General features: G+C 46.1%; 1 protein-coding gene across 1 annotated transcript in view; it reads right to left on the bottom strand.

Moving 5' to 3' along the window:
* Positions 1–523: 523 nt before the first annotated feature.
* The window catches only part of L3MBTL4 (L3MBTL histone methyl-lysine binding protein 4), a gene marked incomplete at both ends in the record, with an annotated part of 345,501 nt that continues 325,526 nt past the window's right edge, over positions 524–20,498 (bottom strand). The window contains 3 exons of the mRNA XM_084252676.1: positions 524–691; positions 1,807–1,869; positions 12,008–12,177. Coding sequence (XP_084108802.1) covers positions 524–691; positions 1,807–1,869; positions 12,008–12,177 — 401 coding nt within the window. The remainder of the gene's footprint in view (positions 692–1,806; positions 1,870–12,007; positions 12,178–20,498) is intronic.

The following is a 20,498-nucleotide window of genomic DNA, read 5'->3' as shown; positions in this document are numbered from 1 at the left end:
GAAAATATGTGCTTAATATGAATTTTTTTTTAAAGACTGATACTTTCCTGAGTAAAGTACACAAAAATCTCACATGAAGTCTTTTTAAAACACCAGGCCTCTATCTCTTATACTCACTGCACCCAGATGGCAAATTCAGTCAAGCTCAGATGTTCTGGTGAGAACATTAATGTATTTATGATTTTTTTTTCTATTATTTTACCACTTGAGAACTTTATGCTTGCAATATGGAAAAAGGCTTTTTTCATGGTGAGGGAGAGATGTGTATGGGCTTCTTTGGTCTGTCTGTTGCAATAAGTGAAAGCCGGAAGGACCCAAGCGAAGACAAAGATGTCACAAACCACAAGTGCGCCTGCACCTCTGCATCACTGGCAGCAGAGGATCAATCCTCCAAACCCACAGACACTTTAGAAGGCCCAGATTAAATATGGACATGACCACGAGGATATTAAAATCAAATTAACAGGGTCCGTTTTATTGCTAAAAGAACAGGGTCCTGGTGCGGCAGCAGCTCGGGTGGAGTCTACCCCCTGGCCTCCTGGCCTGAGACAGTGTCTTCCTCAGTGAGGTCCTGGGAATGCCGGAACATGAGGATAGAATTATAGATTTTCAGGGCTGGGCCCAGCTTGATCTTCATTACCTTGACGATGTCCGTCTGTGTCAGAAGCAGGAAGGCTTTGCCATCAATCTGCTACAAGTAAATAAATAGACACATATAAAAATATCCTGCCAGTGCAGCCTGTTTGCCTCTTAGTACTGGTTGGTGCTCAGCTGTCATTGCCAGCCCCCCTGGGCTCAGTAAACAGCAGAGAATGAGGGCATCCCTCATGTGCTGCATGCCAAGCATCCTTTTCCCCATCTTTAACCCCAGGATTCTGAAGAGAAGTTAAAATAAAAGGTGTTCACTCTGCTAAATATGAATTCAAAGTACAGTAACTGTTCTCAGGTTAAATTTCTAATACTATGGTTTTAAAATCCTGACCTGAATTCCTACTAAGTATATTAAAAATAACCTAATTTCATCCAGTAAATCTCTAGGAATTTTTCCTAAGAGAACACTAATGTGTACACTCTATTATCACTTAAAATGGTGAAATACTGAAAACAACTTAGTATTTCAAAAATAACAGGAGTAAATAAATTATAGTGTCACCTAAGCTGGGATACAAGGCAGTAACTAAAATTCATGTTTCAATGAATCACTTCATGATTGGAAAATTTTTCATAAACAGTGAAGTGACAAAACTTGGTATGATTTTATTGAAAGACCTCAATTTTGATTTGCAAAATTAGATATTTTATGACTGCATCTACATATTTGCATCATTAAATTATTTGAAAACTTTACACCAAATGATAAGAAGTCAGATTTGGCTGTGGTTTGGTTTTTATTTTCTTCTAATATTCTTGTATTTAAATTTTTCTAGGATATCTACTATTATCAGCAGAAATACTATTAAATCAATTCTTTACTTATTAACTTTCAAAGCACATTATGGCCTGCAATGTAATTGTTTGCCATGGGGTGAAGAGACGCTCCATTAGGCTGTTTTTTTCCTGTTTCTAGAGACTCCCCAGGTGCCTGGAGTGTGAGCCTAGTTCCTGTGGTGTGGGCCAAGCTGCCAGCTAAACATGAGTGAGCCAGAGGGAGGTCGAGGCTACTGGGCCTGGGTACTGCTGGCTTGTTCCCGCCCAGGCCTCCTTTTCTTGCTTCCCCCAAACTCTTTTATTTATACTTAATTAAATGAAAACAAAGACTTCTGTGTCTAGAAGTATGGAAATATATATAATTTTCCCATTTCCTACCTCTTTCTTGAAGCACTTGGCATGCTCTTCACAGCCCAGGAGAGACTGTACAAACTCGGCCACCTACAGTGCAAGATGAAAAACCTGATTTAAAACATGCACCTGAAATAATTTCTTGGGTTGTAGTAATTCAACATTTGAGTAAAATATACTTCAAATGCCTCAAACACTTGGGATTTAAATAGTAACTACCAAGTCACATTAGCATTTGCCAGCTCAGAAGTCAGATTAACCCCAGTGTCTCCTCCGGCTTCTGGTTTCCAGCCTGACCTACATAGAGTTATGGTTAGGAAGACAATGACAGTTCCATCTATGTGGAGCTCTGGCATTCTGGAACCTTCTCTCATGTGATCCTTCGTTCATCCTGTGGGATCAAGGAGTGTAGGGGCTAGTGGCCTGCATGTGGCAGTTGTCATCTACTCAGAGATGAGGACCTGTCGCCTGGCCTTTTGGCAGAGTCACTAGGACAGGGCCCTCTTCCTCAGGCCTGGCCAATGCAGGAAACTAAGCAATCCATCCTGAGTAAATGCCCATGTAAATGATGATGAAGCTGAAACTTAAAGAGGATTGATAAGTCACTCACAGTCCCACAAGGCCAGTAAATGCCAGGGATGTTTTTTGAACTCAGGCTTTCTGAGTTCAAACCCAGAATTCTGGAGAATTAGTCCCTTCACCTCAATTTCCCACTCTCACATTGTCCTTGTTCCATCTACAAACGCTCGAAATCCCTCTCATAGAGAGATCAGACAATGAGCTGGCTGTACATGCCGGAATCCACTGACTATCCCACTTGCTGCATGGAAACCTTACTGAAGAAATGTGGAAAAGGGCAGACTTCTACCAACCAAAATGACAGCTGGGTTCTGGCACTTCTAGCAAGATCTGGCTCTGCACACATACTGAGTGAGAGGCAAGTTAGATAGCCATGGTAAGATTACTTATAAGAGTAACTATCTTGTTCTTTGTTTTTTTTTTTTTTTTTTTTTTTTTTCTTTTTGGTCCTCTCCCTCTGGTGTGGACTGCATCATGCACACTGGGGAAGGCCTACAAGAGAACGGGGCTGCTCAGGGCCTGTATCAACATATTCTACAATCAAAGAGATCTGGCAGTGTGTGGTGCCTACGCTGCCTAGAGGAGGCATTAGTGGATGCTGGGCTCTCTCCCCATTTTTTTTTTAAGATTTATTTATTTATGCATACAAGAACTGGGGTACAGGCCAGAGGTGTTGGGACTGAGAAGATTCACCAGAGACAGAATGGGGAACAAAACAGGCAGACTGACTGAAATACACTGCTGAGGGGAGCAGCAGGCGAGTCAGGAGAGATCTGCTGTGCCATGTGGGTAGCTCCCTGGTTGGGGATCGAACTCGTGCTGCAGAGGCTGTGGATAGCTTCGTAGTGCTGTGCTTAACCCCTTGCGCCACCAGCGAGGCCCTCTCTCCCCATTTTAAAGAAGAGAGCATCAAGGTATTGGTGGATCACCAGGTTGCAGAGAGGGGCCAATAGCAGCAGGGTGGACCCAAGGGCTGGACATTCATGTGCTCTCTCGAGGACATCCTGCAGCTCTGTCCCTTGTTCTCTCACAAATGAATTTAGTCTGCCTAATAGGAAGATTTCAAAAAATCTTTTTAAGGGCATTCAGTATATCAGCACCTGTTTTGTGCACCTCTCATGCCACAAATGTATTTTATTATGAGTCATTACGATCATCCCTCTGAAGTACAGGATGATGAGAAATTTTTAAAATCCTTCCAACCATTCATTGTGCTGCCACACAATGGCATTGTCCAGCTCCAGGAGTACCTGAGAGGAACTGAGTGCCCCATGCAGGCCTCAGCTCCTGGCAATCCAAGCTGTTTCACCTCAGTGTCTTGCCTCTGGCTGTCCCTGCACTCAGAAAGCTGAGTCTGTTTGCTGAGTTAATATGGATTTCTCTTTCCTAGGCAGATGGGATGGAAAGAGTGGACAGTGTGTTTGGTATTTGCAGGCAGTTAAGGAAAGCCTTGCAATGTTGCTGGTCAAGTTGCAAACAAACGGTGTCCGGGGCAGGTGGTGGGAGGGGCGCTTAGCGTATTTCTGGGGGTTGAAACAGTCAGAGATGGGTGTAGTCTCCTTAGTCCCCAAGCTGCTCTTCTGGCCAAGTATGTCCTGACTATGGCAATGTGTGAAGCACCTACTGGGTGCCTGGAAGGCTGGACCTATGAGCAAATTGAGCCTGAACTTTCAGAGCCAACCCTCTGATTAGTGGCAGGAGGATAGAGGGAAATGGCAAATGAAGAAAGGCTTACAAATTACCATCACACATGGTCACACATGCAAAAATCCAGAAGAGAGGAAGAAGAGCTATGGGTTTCTAGAAGGGACAGAAGTTATGACAGGGGCCTCCCTGGTGGCACCAGGGGTTAAGCACAGCACTATGAAACTATCTGCAGCTTCTGCAGGACGAATTGGATCCCCTGCCAGGGAGCTACCCACATGGCCCAGCAGACCTCTTCTGTCTCACCTGCTGCTCCCCTGAGAAGTGTATTTCAGTCAGTCTGCCTGATTTGCTCCCCACTTTGTCTCTGGTGAATCCTCTCATCCTCTGCACCTCTGGCCTGTACCCCAGTTCTTGTATGCATAAATAAATCTTAAAAAAAAAAGAAGCTTTCTCAGGTGGGAACTCAGGAAAGGCATCATGAGGGAGGTGGGAGCTGAGATGGGCACTGGGGGCTGCACAGTATTTCCACTGGGGGTGCAGTAATCATCACAGGGAGGAGTTGAGTTTGGTCAGTACTGCGGAGCATAAGGGGAAGGTGGGAAAGGCTGGAAAGGAGTGTGGGGTCTCCAGGTAGGTTTGCACTTCTATCAGCAGGCTGCAGGGAGCCCTGGAAGGGTGGCTCTCCACCTCGGCCATACCTTGGAAGCATCCAGAGTAAAAGCAAAGGACTGAAGGCCGGGCTGTTGCCACAGAGACTCTGAAGTAATCACGCTGGATTGGACCCAAAGTGTTTGGCATGTATTTTTAGAATCCCCAGTTGACTCTAATGTGCAATTAGGGCCGAGAATTCCAATAAGAGAGAGCCTGTGCATGATATAGTGAGTGTGGATGGGCTGGGCAGGAGAGCTGGGAGGTGTCTGCAGAGGCTGGCAAGCACTGAGAGCTTGGATGAGGGCCGTGAGGCAAAGAACTGGTGATAGGAGGGAGTGCCGCAAGGTAAAATCTGTGGGTTCTGCCCCCAGGCTGTGTATGGAGGGAAAGGAATCAGACTGAGTTCAGGAAAAATGCTCCAGACCAGGTTTCTCAGCTCCAGCATTCCCAACATGCTGGGCTTGACCATCTGATGCCAGGAGCCTCCTGTGTGTGGCAGGTTGCTTAGCCACACCCCTGGCCTCTAGCTGCTAGGTACCAGGAGCACACATACCCACCCTCCAAAATGTATCCAAATATTGCCCAAGTCTCCCAGGTAAAGAGCCATTACTCTAAAGGAAAGTTCTGTGTTAGGGAATGGCTCTTTCCCTTGCAGAGGAGCTAAATGTCACAGTAGGAAAATTAAGAATAGATGAATGGAACTAGAAATTAGCTAAAGACATATTCTGTTGTATTCCAATCACTGGCATTATGAGGGTAACCAGGCCAGCAACAGGAACCTGGAGGACTTCTAGAGATTTGTTTGTTTGTTTTTGTTTTTAAAGATTTATTTATTTATACAAGCCCTGGGTACAGTCAGAAGCACGGGAGGGTGAGAGAATTCACCAGAGCCAGAGCGGGGAGCAGAACAGGCAGACTGACGAAATACACTGCTGAGGGGAGCAGCAGGAGTTGCACGAGAGGTCTGTCGACCATGTAAGACCCTTGCCGGCGGCCTGGATCGAATCGACGCTGCAGAGACTGCGGGCAGCTTCGCAGCCCAGCGCTCAACCGCTGCGCCACCAGGGGAGGCCCGAGATGGTTTTTAAAATAAATACATGCTCCAGGAATTTCTCTTCATCACAATAGGGCCTGAATATTGCTGTTGCTTTCATGGTTTAATAGGTTAAAATGTCCTTTTTTGGACACCACTCCTCAGTATTGCTAGGCAAAAAAAATCTCTGTCCATGTAAAAGGTAGATTGGATTTTTTATAGAAATAAATAATGTGTTAAACCAAACAGTAACCAGACCAGTGGCCTCAGCCTGGAGCCGGTGCTCCTCACTGTCCCCGCCTCATGCTCCTCATGTCTCCTCAGACAACTGGGACAGCCACATCTAGCTTGCTGGGCAGTGACTGAAATTCTGTCTTTTGCGAAGAGCTTCTGATTCTGTACAGTTTCTTTCATTTTCCCAAATAAAGAACATGGTCATGAAATCTATTAAGGCAGTTTTCTAGCCAGAATCTTAAACTATCCAAAGGCCTGAATCATATTCACTATCAATATTCAGTATTGTTCTTCAGTAGTTATTCCCTCTAAGAACAAATTATTTTTGAAGCTTTAATAGAAAGGACAGCAAACTACCAGGCATTGTGTCCATCCGAGTTGCCTGTGGACGGGTCTGATATTCCCAGGGGATCACGGCTCTGTCAGACTGGGGGTGGCCAGAGCTGGGCCTTGGCTCAAGGGACACACCTGGTGTGGAGGCTGAAGTGGGGGCATTCCCCGAGCCCAGTGTCCTACAGTCAAAACCCCAGCTTTGTTCTGGAAGGACACTGAGTAAGTGGATTCTCAGGATGACACAGCAGGCAGGAAATACTGCTGGAATGATGACACTGCAAGCGCTTGATGAGCCCATTACTTTACCCAACTTTCCCAACCCCCTCACCTCAGCGACCTACTTTTCCTGCTACTTCTTGGAGCCCAACAGGCCTTGTTTTCTTCCTTCAGTAGAGCGGCTGCTCCCTTAAATCTTTCCAAACAGTGGTGTTCTCGATCTTGCTGAGCCTGTAACTGTGTGGCTGATGGTGCTGCTGAAAGTCCACAGGGGATGATGTTTCTAGCTTGGGTCTCATTTTTTAACAGATGAGTTTATTTGCCCTTTTTAAAAGGGCCCAATTGTACAAAGCTGCTATGCTTAGTTAGCAGTACCCTGCATTTTCCTAAACACTCCCTCTTGTGTAAAGATTGCTTTTAAAGAGACCACAATCTTTTAAAGTTAATGGATATTTAGGGAGCATTTGGCTGAAGGTAGGGCAATTTATATGCGGTGCTTTAGAAAGCGTTTCTGAATATAAGAAACAAAAGTGCCCATTTGTGTACTGAGCACGGCTGTGTTGCACCTGTGGCTGTAATGTACACACATGTCACCTCCTGCCCTGAGGTCCCTGCCAGGGGTCCCTGGCAGGAGGGTCCTGCATAAAATCCACCTTCCCATTTGTTCACGTGCTCCACACTCACATTTGCCTCTGGGCAAGATATTTTGCTATAAAGATGTAAAAAGACTTCCAAATATTTTAGTCCCTACTGTTAAACACTTACTCTTTTGTATTGAATATTTCTGCCACCCAGAGTAAGAAATACAGGCCACACTGATCATAACTTAGTGTGTACTCACACTCACGCATTTGTAACTAAGGTTTCCTAAAACAATAACGTTTGTTGCAGTGATTCACTTTCATGTAGTCTTGTCTTTCATTTTGCAACCAGGACATCGATTTTGTAGCCTACCTGTGTTTTGAAAAACACGGCTCTGCTAGAAACAGCCACGGTGATGAAGACTCTACAGGGAAAGGTCACAAAGGCCCCACGCTGGCTTCTCTTCACAGTAGCAGGATGCAGCAATACAACACAGTCCTCCTCTGGGCCAGGCTGGCAGCCAAGGTGTATGTGTGTGTGGGAGGGCTGAGGGGTGAGTGGTGGGCTGCATCTTGAGCCACACACAAGACACCGCTTAAATCTTGCTGAATGGCACTAACAAGGATCCACAGTTTATTTTCAAAGTACTGTCCCTGGTCACTAAGGCTCCCTTCCGATATTCCCAGTGGGCACATGGCACAAAGGAAAAGCCTGCTCCCCAACATACCCTTCTGCTTGCCCTGTACTTCCTTTTCACCCTCACTGCCCTATTTTTTAATGTGGCACCCAGAATGATTGCAAACTCTGTTGTTGCTCTTCACTGGTACACCCCCTAAATGAACTCCCATGTGAAGGCTGCTTTATTTTCAAAGATACAAAAAGATCTATCCTAGAGCCCACACTTTCTACCCATAAGATTCTTCATGAGGACCTATGTGCTATCTGGTGTGAGGATACAGGAAGAAATTTAGGATGTGGTACTTGTTTTCAAGGGCACCAGTTGAGGGAAATCTCAAGATGAAGATAAATTCAACATTAGGGAATGGCCCCCAGCAATGGGTGGTTATGGAAGCACCAAGAAGCTTCAGGGGCAGGGGTGCTGTCAGCCAGGCAGTGTCTCCGATGGCTGTTTTCTTTAGTTGAAATCAGCAATATGGCCTCTTCTAGTAATAACAACATTCCACATGTCCCCTTTATAGAAGATTTAGCAACTGTCATCTCTCCACAATGGCATCTCGAGTTTTTCCCAGTGACCCTCTTCACTTTGAGACCTTCCCTATCCTAATGAGACCAGCAATGGGCCCATCTACTTCCCTTTAGTCACCCTCCAATCTCCCACTTTCCTTCAGTGCCAGATTTGAAACTTGTCAGATCAGAGGGTGACCGCCTCCCAATCTCCTATTTGCTGCTTAATGTTCCTAAAACAGTGCTTCTTGTTCTTTTTGGATGATGGCCCCTTGGGAAGCGAATGGAAAATGCTGGCCCTCCTCTTAAGGAAACAAACAAACAAACAAATACACATGGAACAGATTTTATCCAAAGTCCCTGAAGCTCGACTCTACAACTCCAGTCAGGATCCTGGACCCAAAGCTTGTGTCAGTCCTTTTGCCTGGAATGTGCGGGCCTGGCCTCCCTGGACACTTTCGTGCATAGGATCCTACTGTGCACCTGGAACAGTTGTTTGCATACATTGCAGAAATCTCCAGGGACCTTTACTGCAACTTGTCGTAAATTCATCATCTTATCCCCAGTCCCCCAAACTGGATCCTTTCCCCAGAGTTTCATTTTCCTTTTTTGATGGCACCACCATTTTCCCATTCTTTCAGATGAACTCTACAGGCTTTGTAGCTCGCACATATTATTATCCTAATTAAGCACTAAACTGTGTAGTGCTGAGACTATAAATGGATCACATTTGGCTCATTTTACTTCTTCTGCAACTAATCTATTTTTCTATGCAGTTGCTTTTAACTTTAAAACATCTAATGAATTGGGTTCTTCTCATGGCAGTGCCCAGTCCAGGCCTTACTGCCCCTACCAGCAGTGCAGTGGCGACCTTGGTGGTCTCCCTGCTTTTGGCCTTTTCTCGCTCTTACTCTTTTTGCAGATCTTTGTCATTCTCCTCTACCTGAAGCACCATCTTCACAAAACAACTTTTCACATAAGAACCTAAGACTGTTCCCACAGTCGACTAAGCACCCCATACTTCCTGCTCCAGGTTACTCTTCCCTGTGCCCGAGCTCTGGAAGGTGCATGGCGCTAAGATGTCAGCTCAGGACCTGGCTCTGCCTCTGTGCTCTTAAGGTGGCATTTAGTTTCTGGATGGCTGGATTTCCCTCTCTATAAAGAGAGTACTTGCCTCACTATCATGTTCTGTGTCTTGCTGTCATTTTTAACGTTGGTAAAGGATCAGCTGTGTATTTGTCATCCTTCCAGATGTCATGCTCCATGCAAACCTCCTGTTTTTCACTTCGGCTGGAATGACTCCCCTTGTTTTCTCTGCTTAGATATATTTCAGATTCTCAGATGAAATGAGAGTTCAGAGAGGACCTCTGGCCCAGTCCAGGGGCTCTGGCAGGTGGTGAGTGTTGAGTTGAGGGTGGGAGAGGGCAGCAGGCAGAGCAGGGCAGGTACTTGAGGCAGCAGTAGCAGCAGTGTGAGCATGAGAACATGGGAGGGGTGAGAGTCACAGGCCAGGCTGGAAGTAAGACGGGAAAGCAGGCAGGGGCAGCCCAGGAGAGTCTTCAGGGCATGCCAAGGACATAGCTTGGGGAACTAGGGGTTATTTTAAGGTGGGTGGTGGGGGCCCAGCGCTCCCTTCCCTATCATATTCACCAGGATAAAGCTGCTCTGGACAGCAGGCGTGGGCTGGATCCAGTGGCTGCCCTTATTGCAACATCTTTCTGAGCAAGACAGTGATGATGTGAGGGGGCAGGCACACCGCAACACGCGAGGGAAGCGATATGGCTCTCCATCTCATTTAAAAAAGGCAGAAGTTCAGCTGAACGACTTGAAGAGAATGAATGACTTGCCATTGAGTTTGCAGTCTGGATCCCTGTTCATGCAGTGCTATTTCAAAGGCCAAAATGTGCACAAGTCGATTACAGACACAACAGGTGTGAAATTTCAATTGGTTTGGTCATGAAACAGACTCCTGCTTTGTAAACTGGTGAAAACTCCTAACAGAGCAGACGCCATGTACTTTTTAAGGAGCAGGATCACATTCAGTCATTTTCCAAACTCAGGCAGTGCCCGGCACATTTGGTCAACTCTGTTATCAGCACCAGTGGGGCCCTTGGAAGGAGAGGAATGTGGATTTTGCACAGGAGGAGGAGTCTCCACTCTGCTCGATGTCCAGTGGAGGAGGGGTGTTAGGTGGGGGATTCCACCAGGCAGATGATGTGAGGTGGGAGGAAGAGGGAAAAGGCCTTGTAGCTTTTGCTGTCTGTTCTTTGTCCAAGGCAGCATGGAAGATTACACCAAGATCAAGCCAAGGTAACTGCAGTCAAGTGCTCAATGAACATTTTGTCACTTATTTAACTATAGCTCTAATCTTGCCCCCAGAGTGACCCAGGGTTTTCCTTCATTTTATTTTTTAAATTTTTTTAAAGATTTATTTATTTATTTTTACAAGCACTGGATACAGTCAGAAGTGCGAGAGGGTGAGATGATTCACCAGAGCCAGAGCGGGGAACAGAACAGGCAGACTGATGAAGTACACTGTTGAGGGAAGCAGTGCGCACAGCAGGAGAGGTCTGCGCACCATGTGAGACCCTCGCCAGCAGCTGGGGATTGAACCGGCGCTACAAAGGCTGCGGGCAGCTTCGCAGCCCAGCGCTCAACCGCTGCGCCACCAGGGGAGGCCCTCCATTTTATTTTTAAATTTTTTTTTTTTTTTTAATTTTCTAGAGGCATGTCTTATTTATTTATTTATTTATTATTTGTTTGTTTGTTTGGTTTATACATGCACTGGGTACAGTCAGAAGCGTGGGAGGGTGAGAGAATTCACCAGAGCCATAGCGGGGAGCAGAGCAGGCAGAAGGACTGAAGTACACTGCTGAGGGGAGCAGCGGGCGGCAGGAGAGGTCTGCGCGACATGTGGGACCCTCCTGAGGTGGCCGGGGAGCAGCCGGGGATCGAACCGGCTGCAGAGGCTGCAGGCAGCTTCGCAACCCAGCGCTCAACCGCTGCGCCACTGGGGAGGCCCATTTTATTTTTAAATTTATTAATTTTTTTTTTGTTAAAGAGTGGTATTCCTTAAAAGAAATTTTTCATGGGCCTCCCCTGGTGGCACAGCGGTTGAGCGCTGGGCTGCTAGGCTGCCTGTAGCCTCTGCGGCGCTGGTTTGTTCCCTGGCCACCGGCAAGGGTCCCACAAAAAAAAATTTTTTTTTTCATAAATATGAACCATTTCTATAGCTTAGGAACTTACCTGATCATTATTAAAAACCAGTATTGTAAGGTATGTTTGTATTCATATCAGATGCATTTTTCCTTCTCTTAAGTCGTTGGTGCGGGGCTGTGACTTAGTTTACTTTAAAAATAAACCTAATGTTGACTGGATCACCTGTGACTTAGGATGGCAAAAGGGCAGCCACAGATACATGGGGCCAGCAGGCATTGGGCAAAGGGAGCCCTCAGGGCACACAATGTGCTGGGGGCTGGTGCTCACCTAAGGTGCTGCTTAGGACAGGGGCTGAGGGCTGCCAGTCTGACACGCTTCTGCATTTATGCCTCCTCAGCTCAAATCTATGATGTGGGACTAGAGGCTTGGTTCTCTTGTCTAATTAGCTCAGGGCCCATTGCAAGGAAGACAGAGGTGGCGCTCAATAAGGCTAGACCAGCTTTTCCCCTTCCGTGCACATCTTCTATTTGAGACAGTGGATTCGGTGCCCAGGAGGATTCCCAGCAGCTGGATGTGTTCCATCCCAGGGCCCCAGAGCAGTGAGCTCACCTCATCCACCGTCCATCGGGCCACTTCGCCTCCCTGGATGTCAGCCACTCCTGGAAGCAGCTTGCAGTGCTGCTCCCTGCAGAGGGGAAGGTCCCGGAACGGGTGGGCTGCCAGGGATGACATGAAGACCGACTGGTGCAGCGCTTGCTGTGTCTGCTCCGTGGAGAACTCTGAAAGAGAGTCAGGGTGAGCGCGGCACATGCTGCAGACCATGCAAGGAGCAGGCGCCATCTAGGTGGGCCCCCAACACAGAGGCCCTGGGGCAGCCATGGCGGAACCCTGGCCGCTGGTCACACGGCATCACTGAGGGAGGAGCGAGGCTCACCCCGCCGCTCTGTTTCAAAGCAATGACCATGAGAAACAGATATCATAGAAGGCCCAGAAGACTAGTTATCTGCTAAGCAGGCTCAAATTATCTTTATGAGATGAAGGGCTAGCTCATCCCTGCAGCTGGCTTCTCTCTCCTTACGCCAGGAGTCAGAGGAAGCACAGCGCCTCATAGGATATGGCAGGCGAGTCACCTGGGGTGTGCGTGCACACAGAGGACAACGTTTTACTGGAAGCCACTTCATTTGTCTCCAAAGACACGAGGAGCTAGGTCCACACCTGACTTCATAGGTCCCGTGGGGGACACTGAAAGTAGAATGCAGCACGGGGTCCCACTGAGGCCTGGGGTGACAGCTGCTGCTGTAGCTCCCAGCAAGACACAATGACCACACGGGGACTTCCAGAAAGCAGCACAGTTGAGACATGATGGCTGAGCACAGGCACTCTTAAATGGGTGCTCTTTTCAAGGCACAAGCTCTGAATATGCCAGAGTTCTGTGGCATGAAAGACAATAGCCGCCTGTTTGGCCAAGACTGGCTGCCATGGCCAACCAGTCTGACTTCATCTTCACCTCACTCTGATCCCCATCTCTCCTGACTGGATTTCCACTTCTCACTTTTACATGCAGCCACGATCTCACTGTCCTCATTATTTTCTTTCAATCTACACATGGGTAAGGAGTAAAAACAGATCAGAGACTGATGCCTTTCACAATGACATCTTTTAAGATGCTTTCAATACATAGCAATAAAATTAAGCTGTTGATATTGTAAAAGACCTTAGAAAAAATAAAAGACCACAAAAAAGAATGTTTTAAGCCTGCTGCAAGTCTACCTTTCCTAACACAAATGGCAGGTTAAGTAAGCACTAACCACGCAATTTAAAGTCGATTATGATGGTTTATGTTTTACGAACCGAGTCTGAAAAGCTATTATGCAAATATTTCCACCACAAATAAATGACAGTTTTCAGTAGGTGAGGCTGGCCTGCACTCTGCATGGCTGCAGTCACATACCCTTTCATAGTAATCCGAGAGGTTCTCAACAGCAAAGGAACCCATCATCGCCTACCACCACTCAGCACAGACATCCTGCCTATTAACCGATGCTGTGTTGTTGACATAGGGAAGAGACAGCAAAATTGCGGCCTTCTTCCAAATTCTTATGCTCCAGTTGCAAGAAGGAGCAAATTCATCTCTAAATGCTGATTGTCCAACACTGACCTTTTTAGTATGTAAATAGGTTATCTCCCTCCATGTAGTTCAACCCCCAGGATGTAAGGTTGCCAGTTCTGAAGGGAAATTTCCCATCTTCGTTGAAAAGCCAGTATGTTTACAAATGTGAGTGTTCTTTAATGAAGTTGTCAGCCTGGACAAGGAGCATGTACAAAACAAGTCCTGGGACCCCAGGGTGGAGGCACGACAGAGAAAGTCTGGTTATAGTGGGCAGAAATCACCGAGGGCTTTCCTGGGAAACCAAGAGATGAAGCTCTGTACTCTTAGGAATTAAGACCCGAGCCAAAGAGGCTTTATTCTGGAAAGGAATCACTGCATCAATTATTTTTTTGTGTGTGTGTCAAAATTGCATGGACTTAATAAAGCCACACACTATCTGAAACCCATATGCTGGGTAAATCAATCATATGTAATTTACAAAATGTATAGGACTCTGGAAAGACACTTAATGAATCTGATGTTAGTGATGGACATTAGATTTCATGATTCACAAATAAAGAGGCAAATGCGGGAAAACAAACTTTGTGCTCCCAAGTAAGAAAGATTTCCACACTATAATTTTGGAAGCAAACGTCTTTGGGTGTTGAGGCATCCACTTGGAAATACACCTGAGGTGTGGTGGTGATGCTGAATAGCAGAGTCCTCAGTCCCCAGCTCAGCACAGTGGAGACTGGCTGGGCTTTAGAAGATGGCTTCAGTCAGTTCCAGCAGTAAGATGCCCTGCAGGCTACAGCTAAGGTGGGAAGTGCTAGCTGTTGGGTTGCTCACCCGACTTCAGATTGGCATTAGGCTATCTGTGGCTTCTGAATCTGCTTATTAATGTTACACCCTATTACATCAACTACTTGCTTGAAGGGAGGTGAAAGCTAGGTTCCTCTAAGGCTGCAGAAAACTGAGTGAGGTTCCCAGGTATCAGCATATTCTAATCACATAGGTGCTATTCTAAACTTGACTGTAAGATCCTCAAGGCCAGGACTGATGTTCTAGGAAGGGAAGTTGCATAATTCAACACAGTGTAAGACTAATTTCCAATCGTAGCCAACTAGAGGGAAATCATTTTGGAGAAGGTTCCACGGTGGTTGTTTTGCATTCTTTGTGCCAGGTCTAATTTCTTCAAAAGCTGATGGGCTGGTGTGGGAGCATCAGGTCTACCTGAGAGAATGCCAGGAAGGGCAAGGTTCACACCTGTTTTTCTGGTTAAGAATCCTGGTCCATACCTCCCTGGTGGCGCAGGTGGTTGAATGCAGCACTGTGAAGCTGCCCTCAGCCTCTGCAGTGTGGGTTTGATCCCAGCCAGCCGGGAAGATACCAACATAGTGCCGCAGACCTCTTCTACCTCGCCTGCTGCTCCCCTCAGCATTGTATTTCAGTCAGTCTACCTGTTCTATTCCTAGCTCAGTCTCTGGGGAATCCTCTCATCCTCCTGCACATCTGGCCTGTACTCCAGTTCTTGTATAAAATAATAAATCTTTAAAAAAAAAGAATTCTGATCCCCCAAAAGTGCTGAGTGATCTTGGATGAGATTCTTAGTTGGATGAGATGCTTAACGTCTATACATCAAGATTTTCATCTTTAAAATGGGATAATGATAGTACTTATACCTCATTGAATTTTGGGGACTAGAATAGCTCCTGGAACATTATAAATGGTCAACACATGTTAGATATTACATTCTGTTATAAGATGTAAAGGTATTTTAAATTGTAATAGTAGTGGATATGGGGCTGTATAACATTTCCAAAGCCAGTGTGGCTAGATTGGTCTAAAATCTATAAAAACTGAAATCTAGAATCTTCAGAGTCATGTTCAGATTTCACACCCAAGTGGTCCTGGAAGGTAGTGTACTGGTCAGCAAAACATTTACAGAATCCTATGGGAAATGAAGGCAGCATTTACCGGACACTGATGAAGCAGGGGAGGGCACCTATTTCCCAGGCAAATATGCTGACCTGAGGCAACCATTACGACTGTTAAAATGCACTCAGCCTGCCAGCTCTGAAATTATGTGACTCTTGATAGACTTAAAATATGGGGTGATTTGCATTATTTTCAATTCTGTGCATAAAATTACACTTAAAAATATCCAGTGACACACAGATTTTAACTTTTTACCAAGCGCAACATTTTTGTCATAATAGATATTCACTAAATAGTTATGAATTAAAGTGCTGAGTGGTTGAAGGGGTCTACTGTCCTCAGAATCCATTCTCATTAAGTCAAAAGGATTGGATTATTCTATTTGGGGACAGTTTGAGTAAACAGAGGCTTCTAGATTAGAAGAGCAGAGCACAGAAAGGGTCTCCCTAACTGTAACTAATTTCACACACGAGGCTTAGCATCCTAGTCCTGTGTCCTCCAAACATAGTGAGGGATGAGGGTACCTTCTGTGGTGCTGCCTCACTGAAGCCATGATTTGCCCAACTGCCCTAAAAATCGGCCAAGGAAATCCAGCCTGCAATGACAGTCCTTCTCCTGGGGGCGGGGGCGGGGGGTTGGCATTTAAATTAATCACACTACCATTTATACCAGAAAATGGTGTAACGCCATTGTGTGAGTAACAACAAGTAAAGCCATGCCTGCACTAACATGGTCTTTCCCCTTCCAGAAAACAGAGCACGTAATGTTAGACAGCTTAGTGGTTTGCCATTTGCAAAGTAGTTTGGTCGGAATAATTGTCTTGCTACTATTTTTCTCTTAGTGGATATTGCTTGTGGGTCTTATGCCTTTTAAAAAATAATGAAGTGTTTAATGATTCAGTCAAGATGCTCAGAGATTTGGAGCAATCTCGGGTTCCTAAGGCCAGCATGTTTAGCTTTGTGTCCAGCCCTAAGGACCCGAGGTGGGGCTGATTAGAGTGCAGGAGACTTGGCCATGGACCTGAACCAGCAGCATGCAGAAAGGAGGGAATAAATAGTTCCATCTCCAAAGAATGTTAAAGGCATTACTGTTTCTGCAGAGGCAATAGCTTGCTGGAGTCCAACTGACCTCCTGACGAGCCAGGTCTCCATCTCTGCGTTATCTTCTGTTGAACTGAAAATCCCCAGCCCAGGGAAGCCATCATCCCTGAGTTTATTTGGACAGCCAACCTGTGCCCATCGTGGATTGTGTGTGACTCAGGGACCACACAGATGCATGCCATGGGGTACAGCACAGACTGCTCCCTGATTCCATAAGCTTAAAGAAAATATTTAGAGATGAAAGGCTTTTAATTCATCTGAAAATAACATAATTTCTTCTAGAATAGAAAGGATGTCTACAGTGAGCAGGAATCCTCCCGATTTCTTCTTGGCCCTCTCACCCGTCCTTCCCACTCCTGCTCTACCCCCACAAAGGGAAAAAAAAAATCCTTTATGGAAATGTTCTTTAAAAATATGGCTGTTTCTTCACAAAAGCTCACACAACAAAACTGAAGCAAGTGAGTCATAAATGGTAACCAGAGTCTGCATGACTGGGCAGCAAGTTATTTTTAATCCCACTAAAAACAGAGACCCATTTCACAAGAAACCTCTTCAATGAAAGAGGTAGCAATCCTACTGTGTTCTCTGCTCCAAAAAGGGGGAAGGAAAAAATAAAGTAACAATGGCCCAGACAGCCATTTTTCCACGACTTTCTTCATGATCTTCCTCATCTCCAGTTAGTCCATGGCAGCACTGGCTTTCATTTTGCCCAGCACTTACTGGGCAGTTCCTCCTTTCATGATGCTGTGCCCTGTTATGCCTACTACAGAAGCAAAGAAAGGTTCATAATGGGCTTGTGCTTTGTAATGTTTTTTCTTCCCATGATCACCACTTTCAAGGTCTTTGTTCTTCAAATGAGGGAGCCCTCATTTCTATGTGGAATCTTCTCTTGCTTTTGATAGGGGTGGATTTCTATCTCTTTACCCTCTGTGTTACCCCCCACCAAAAAAAGGAAGTGCAAAACAGAATGAGCAAGCTCAAATGGGGTGGGAGGAGCATGGATCCCCCATCGGCAGCACAACCCTGCACTGGTTCTAACATGCTAAGAGGGGTTGTTTGCTGTACTGTGTTCCACAGCACGTACTCTCCCGTAGACTTCACATACATTATACCTGCAGCCTGCTTTCTAGTTGTCGCTAATAGTCATCCCTCTTCATGAGCCTGTTACTTAACTGATTTTATATAAAGGTGGGAGATGAAGCACAGGAAGGTTAGATTTTCCAGGGACTTCTAGTGGGTTATCAAGAAAACCCAAAGTTGAGTGAAGAAACCTTGGGTGTTCGAGATCTGCATGCTGTCCCACACTGCTGCACTCACTGCACGTGGCTGTGGAGCACTTGAGATGTAGATGTGCTAGAAATATAATCACTATGTCACTCCTTCTTTCCCACCAGTACTTGGGTAATGGCAGGAGGAGTTGGGAACAGGAACCGTGTACTTTCTAGACTCCCTATTGCCATTTTCCAAGCAGAGCTCTTCAATGATCATGGAAAAGCAGAGCCTCGTTTCGACCTTCCCTCCCCAGCCACACTCTCACATGCAGTAAAAATCCCATGACCCAGCTCTTGGTCACTGCCTTTCTTCTGGATGATGTGTCTCCCACATGCACTTCACCCCTGGCATCTTCCTGCATGTTCCTCACAGCATCTCTGAAGATGGAAAGCAGTTCTCCTTACAAGTGGCATCAGCTGGCCATAGCCTACTGGCCGCCTTCCCTGCCAGCTGAGCTTTTTCTCACAGTTCCTAATCAGTGGGCAGCCAAGCTGTGTCCACCTCCCTTCTAGACACCAGATGCTTCTCCTTCTCCCCCTGCGTGTCTGTCTCTCTTCCTGCCCTCCATCCTCAGATCCCCTCAGGTAGCATAGACCTGATGCACGGCACAGCACAGTCCAGGTGCTTAGCACCTGATGTGACAGGTGAGAAACTTCACCACAGAGGCAAACAATGCAGTGGCAAATGCTAATCAGTCAGTGCCAGTGAAAACAACAAGCTTCCGTCTTGTGGGTTCTCATTTGCCAAATAAATTCATTAATGAAAAGGCTGGGAATTTCTTGTGATATGGAACCTAAGTCCTCAATTTGATACTTGAACAGATATTCCCTGGTTTCATTTGCACAAAAATGCAGGCCTGAACTTTCGATGTGAGTCATCCAATAAAGATGTCAATGCAGGCTGGTTTCTGATGGCTGAAAAGTGACCTTTTAGCTTAATATCTGCTTCATTCAAGGTGAGGTATCATTAATTAACTTCTTTTGATTGACTACTAGCACCCAATTGCTTCATGTGTTATTTTTTCTTTTATCTTCTGCAAGACGATTTTCCTTTACTTACAAAGGGGAGACCCTAATGAAATGAAATTTGGGTTAATGTGACAAAGCATTAGAGTAGCTATTTTCCAAGCAGATGCTCCTAACTCAATAACTGCCCATCCTGACCCTCCACAGGCAGTGACAGGAAGAACAAGCTGTGTTTGGCTTGGCATTCACACAGTGACAGGCGCTACCATTTTTATACACATGTGAGTATGACACACAAGAAAACGCTACCATGCTGAAAGAAATGGTTAAGTTATGTTTAATTTCAGCAGTGGATGGTAGCAGTGGATTGAAAAGAGCAATGCATCTTGAGGCAGATGTGTTTGGAAGCAAAACACTTTGCTTTTAGGGCAGTGCCTAAGTGCCAGCCCCCTGCGGTGTCAGCCCAGTGCTGAAAGCTCCGGGAGGTCTACTTGCCAGTCTTGGCCATTTCTCAGTTCCACTAACACAGAGGCTGGGAGGGGCGTAATGTAAGTTATGAATCTTAAAATCTTATATAACTTATCTCAGGGGGAGGCATGAGAAGGCAGATACCATGTTTTATCTTCGCATCCCTCACTACCCACCTAGCATACTAATACAGCACTGGGTACTCAAGAGTTACAGAACTGTTTGGTACAAATGAGAGGGCAGGCATAGATGGTGGGAAGGAGGCAGAAGAAGGTATCCCTCCTGACTGATGGAAAGCCTGAAGCTCCCCACTATGTAAATGACATAATGAATGCCTCATTCAATGTTTCCTCTTTCTCTGTTCTGCCCTGTTCTCAACCACTAGACACAGTGACTGAACAAGGAGTCACTTGATTAGAGAAACCCCCAAGTCGAAAGATTCTCCAGAACAAAACTGCATGGTTTCCTAGATTCACAGTCAAGTGCAGCCAGCCTCAGGCACAAGAATGTGTCTGCCAGCCCAGTTCTTCAGAAGACAGGGGCAGCTCTGGGACGCTGACCCCAGAGCCAACACAATAGGGCAGTCCTTTCTACCACTCCTTCAAGAGTAGTTCTTTCTGTCACTGGCTTTCTGGCTTTCTATTTCCTAAGACTCAATTTCCATTGTTTCAAGGGCTAGAGGCAGAAATGACTCTTGGTTGGGGCGGGGGGGGGGGAATTGTGTGGTTTTGATCTTTTCTCAAAAGACAGTTGCCTCTTCTCTGGTAAGGAAAGCTTCCCTGTTGCAATACTAAGACATCTCTCTAGACACATCTTTGGGAATACTGTCAGATTTATCTTAAAATAAACAGTACTTCCAGGAATACTACACAGAACCAACGTAGTAGGCCTGATCAAAGCAGCACCTGGGGGTACAGAGAGGAAAAGGATGGGGTGCTCCGTCTGGCAGGAGGGAAAGGCAGCAAGCCCCTGTGAGTGGAGGGCCGCCCACTGGCCTGGGAACAAGGTGCTGTAGCTCATCCCTTCTTATCTCAGGCATGGAGAGCAGCCTCCTTCCTTCCTTGGCAAGGAGCTCAGCACAGAAGCTCACTCGCTCGCTGTGAGGCAGTGCCAAAGGCTCCCCTCATGGAGGTGCTGACGTGTGTTCACAGATAGAATTAGAGAAATCAGCCTGCTTCATGGGGTGCTCCGAGGTCCAAGTGACTGATATATGAGTCTTGGGAGCCAGCCTATTTTCACAGGCTTCTGTGCTCCTTCTGCCCTAAGAC

Source organism: Talpa europaea (assembly GCF_964194135.1).
Source record: "Talpa europaea genome assembly, chromosome: 13".
Lineage (NCBI taxonomy): Eukaryota > Metazoa > Chordata > Mammalia > Eulipotyphla > Talpidae > Talpa > Talpa europaea.
The sequence above is the reverse complement of the archived record's forward strand: the minus strand, read 5'-3'. Positions and strand labels throughout refer to the sequence as shown.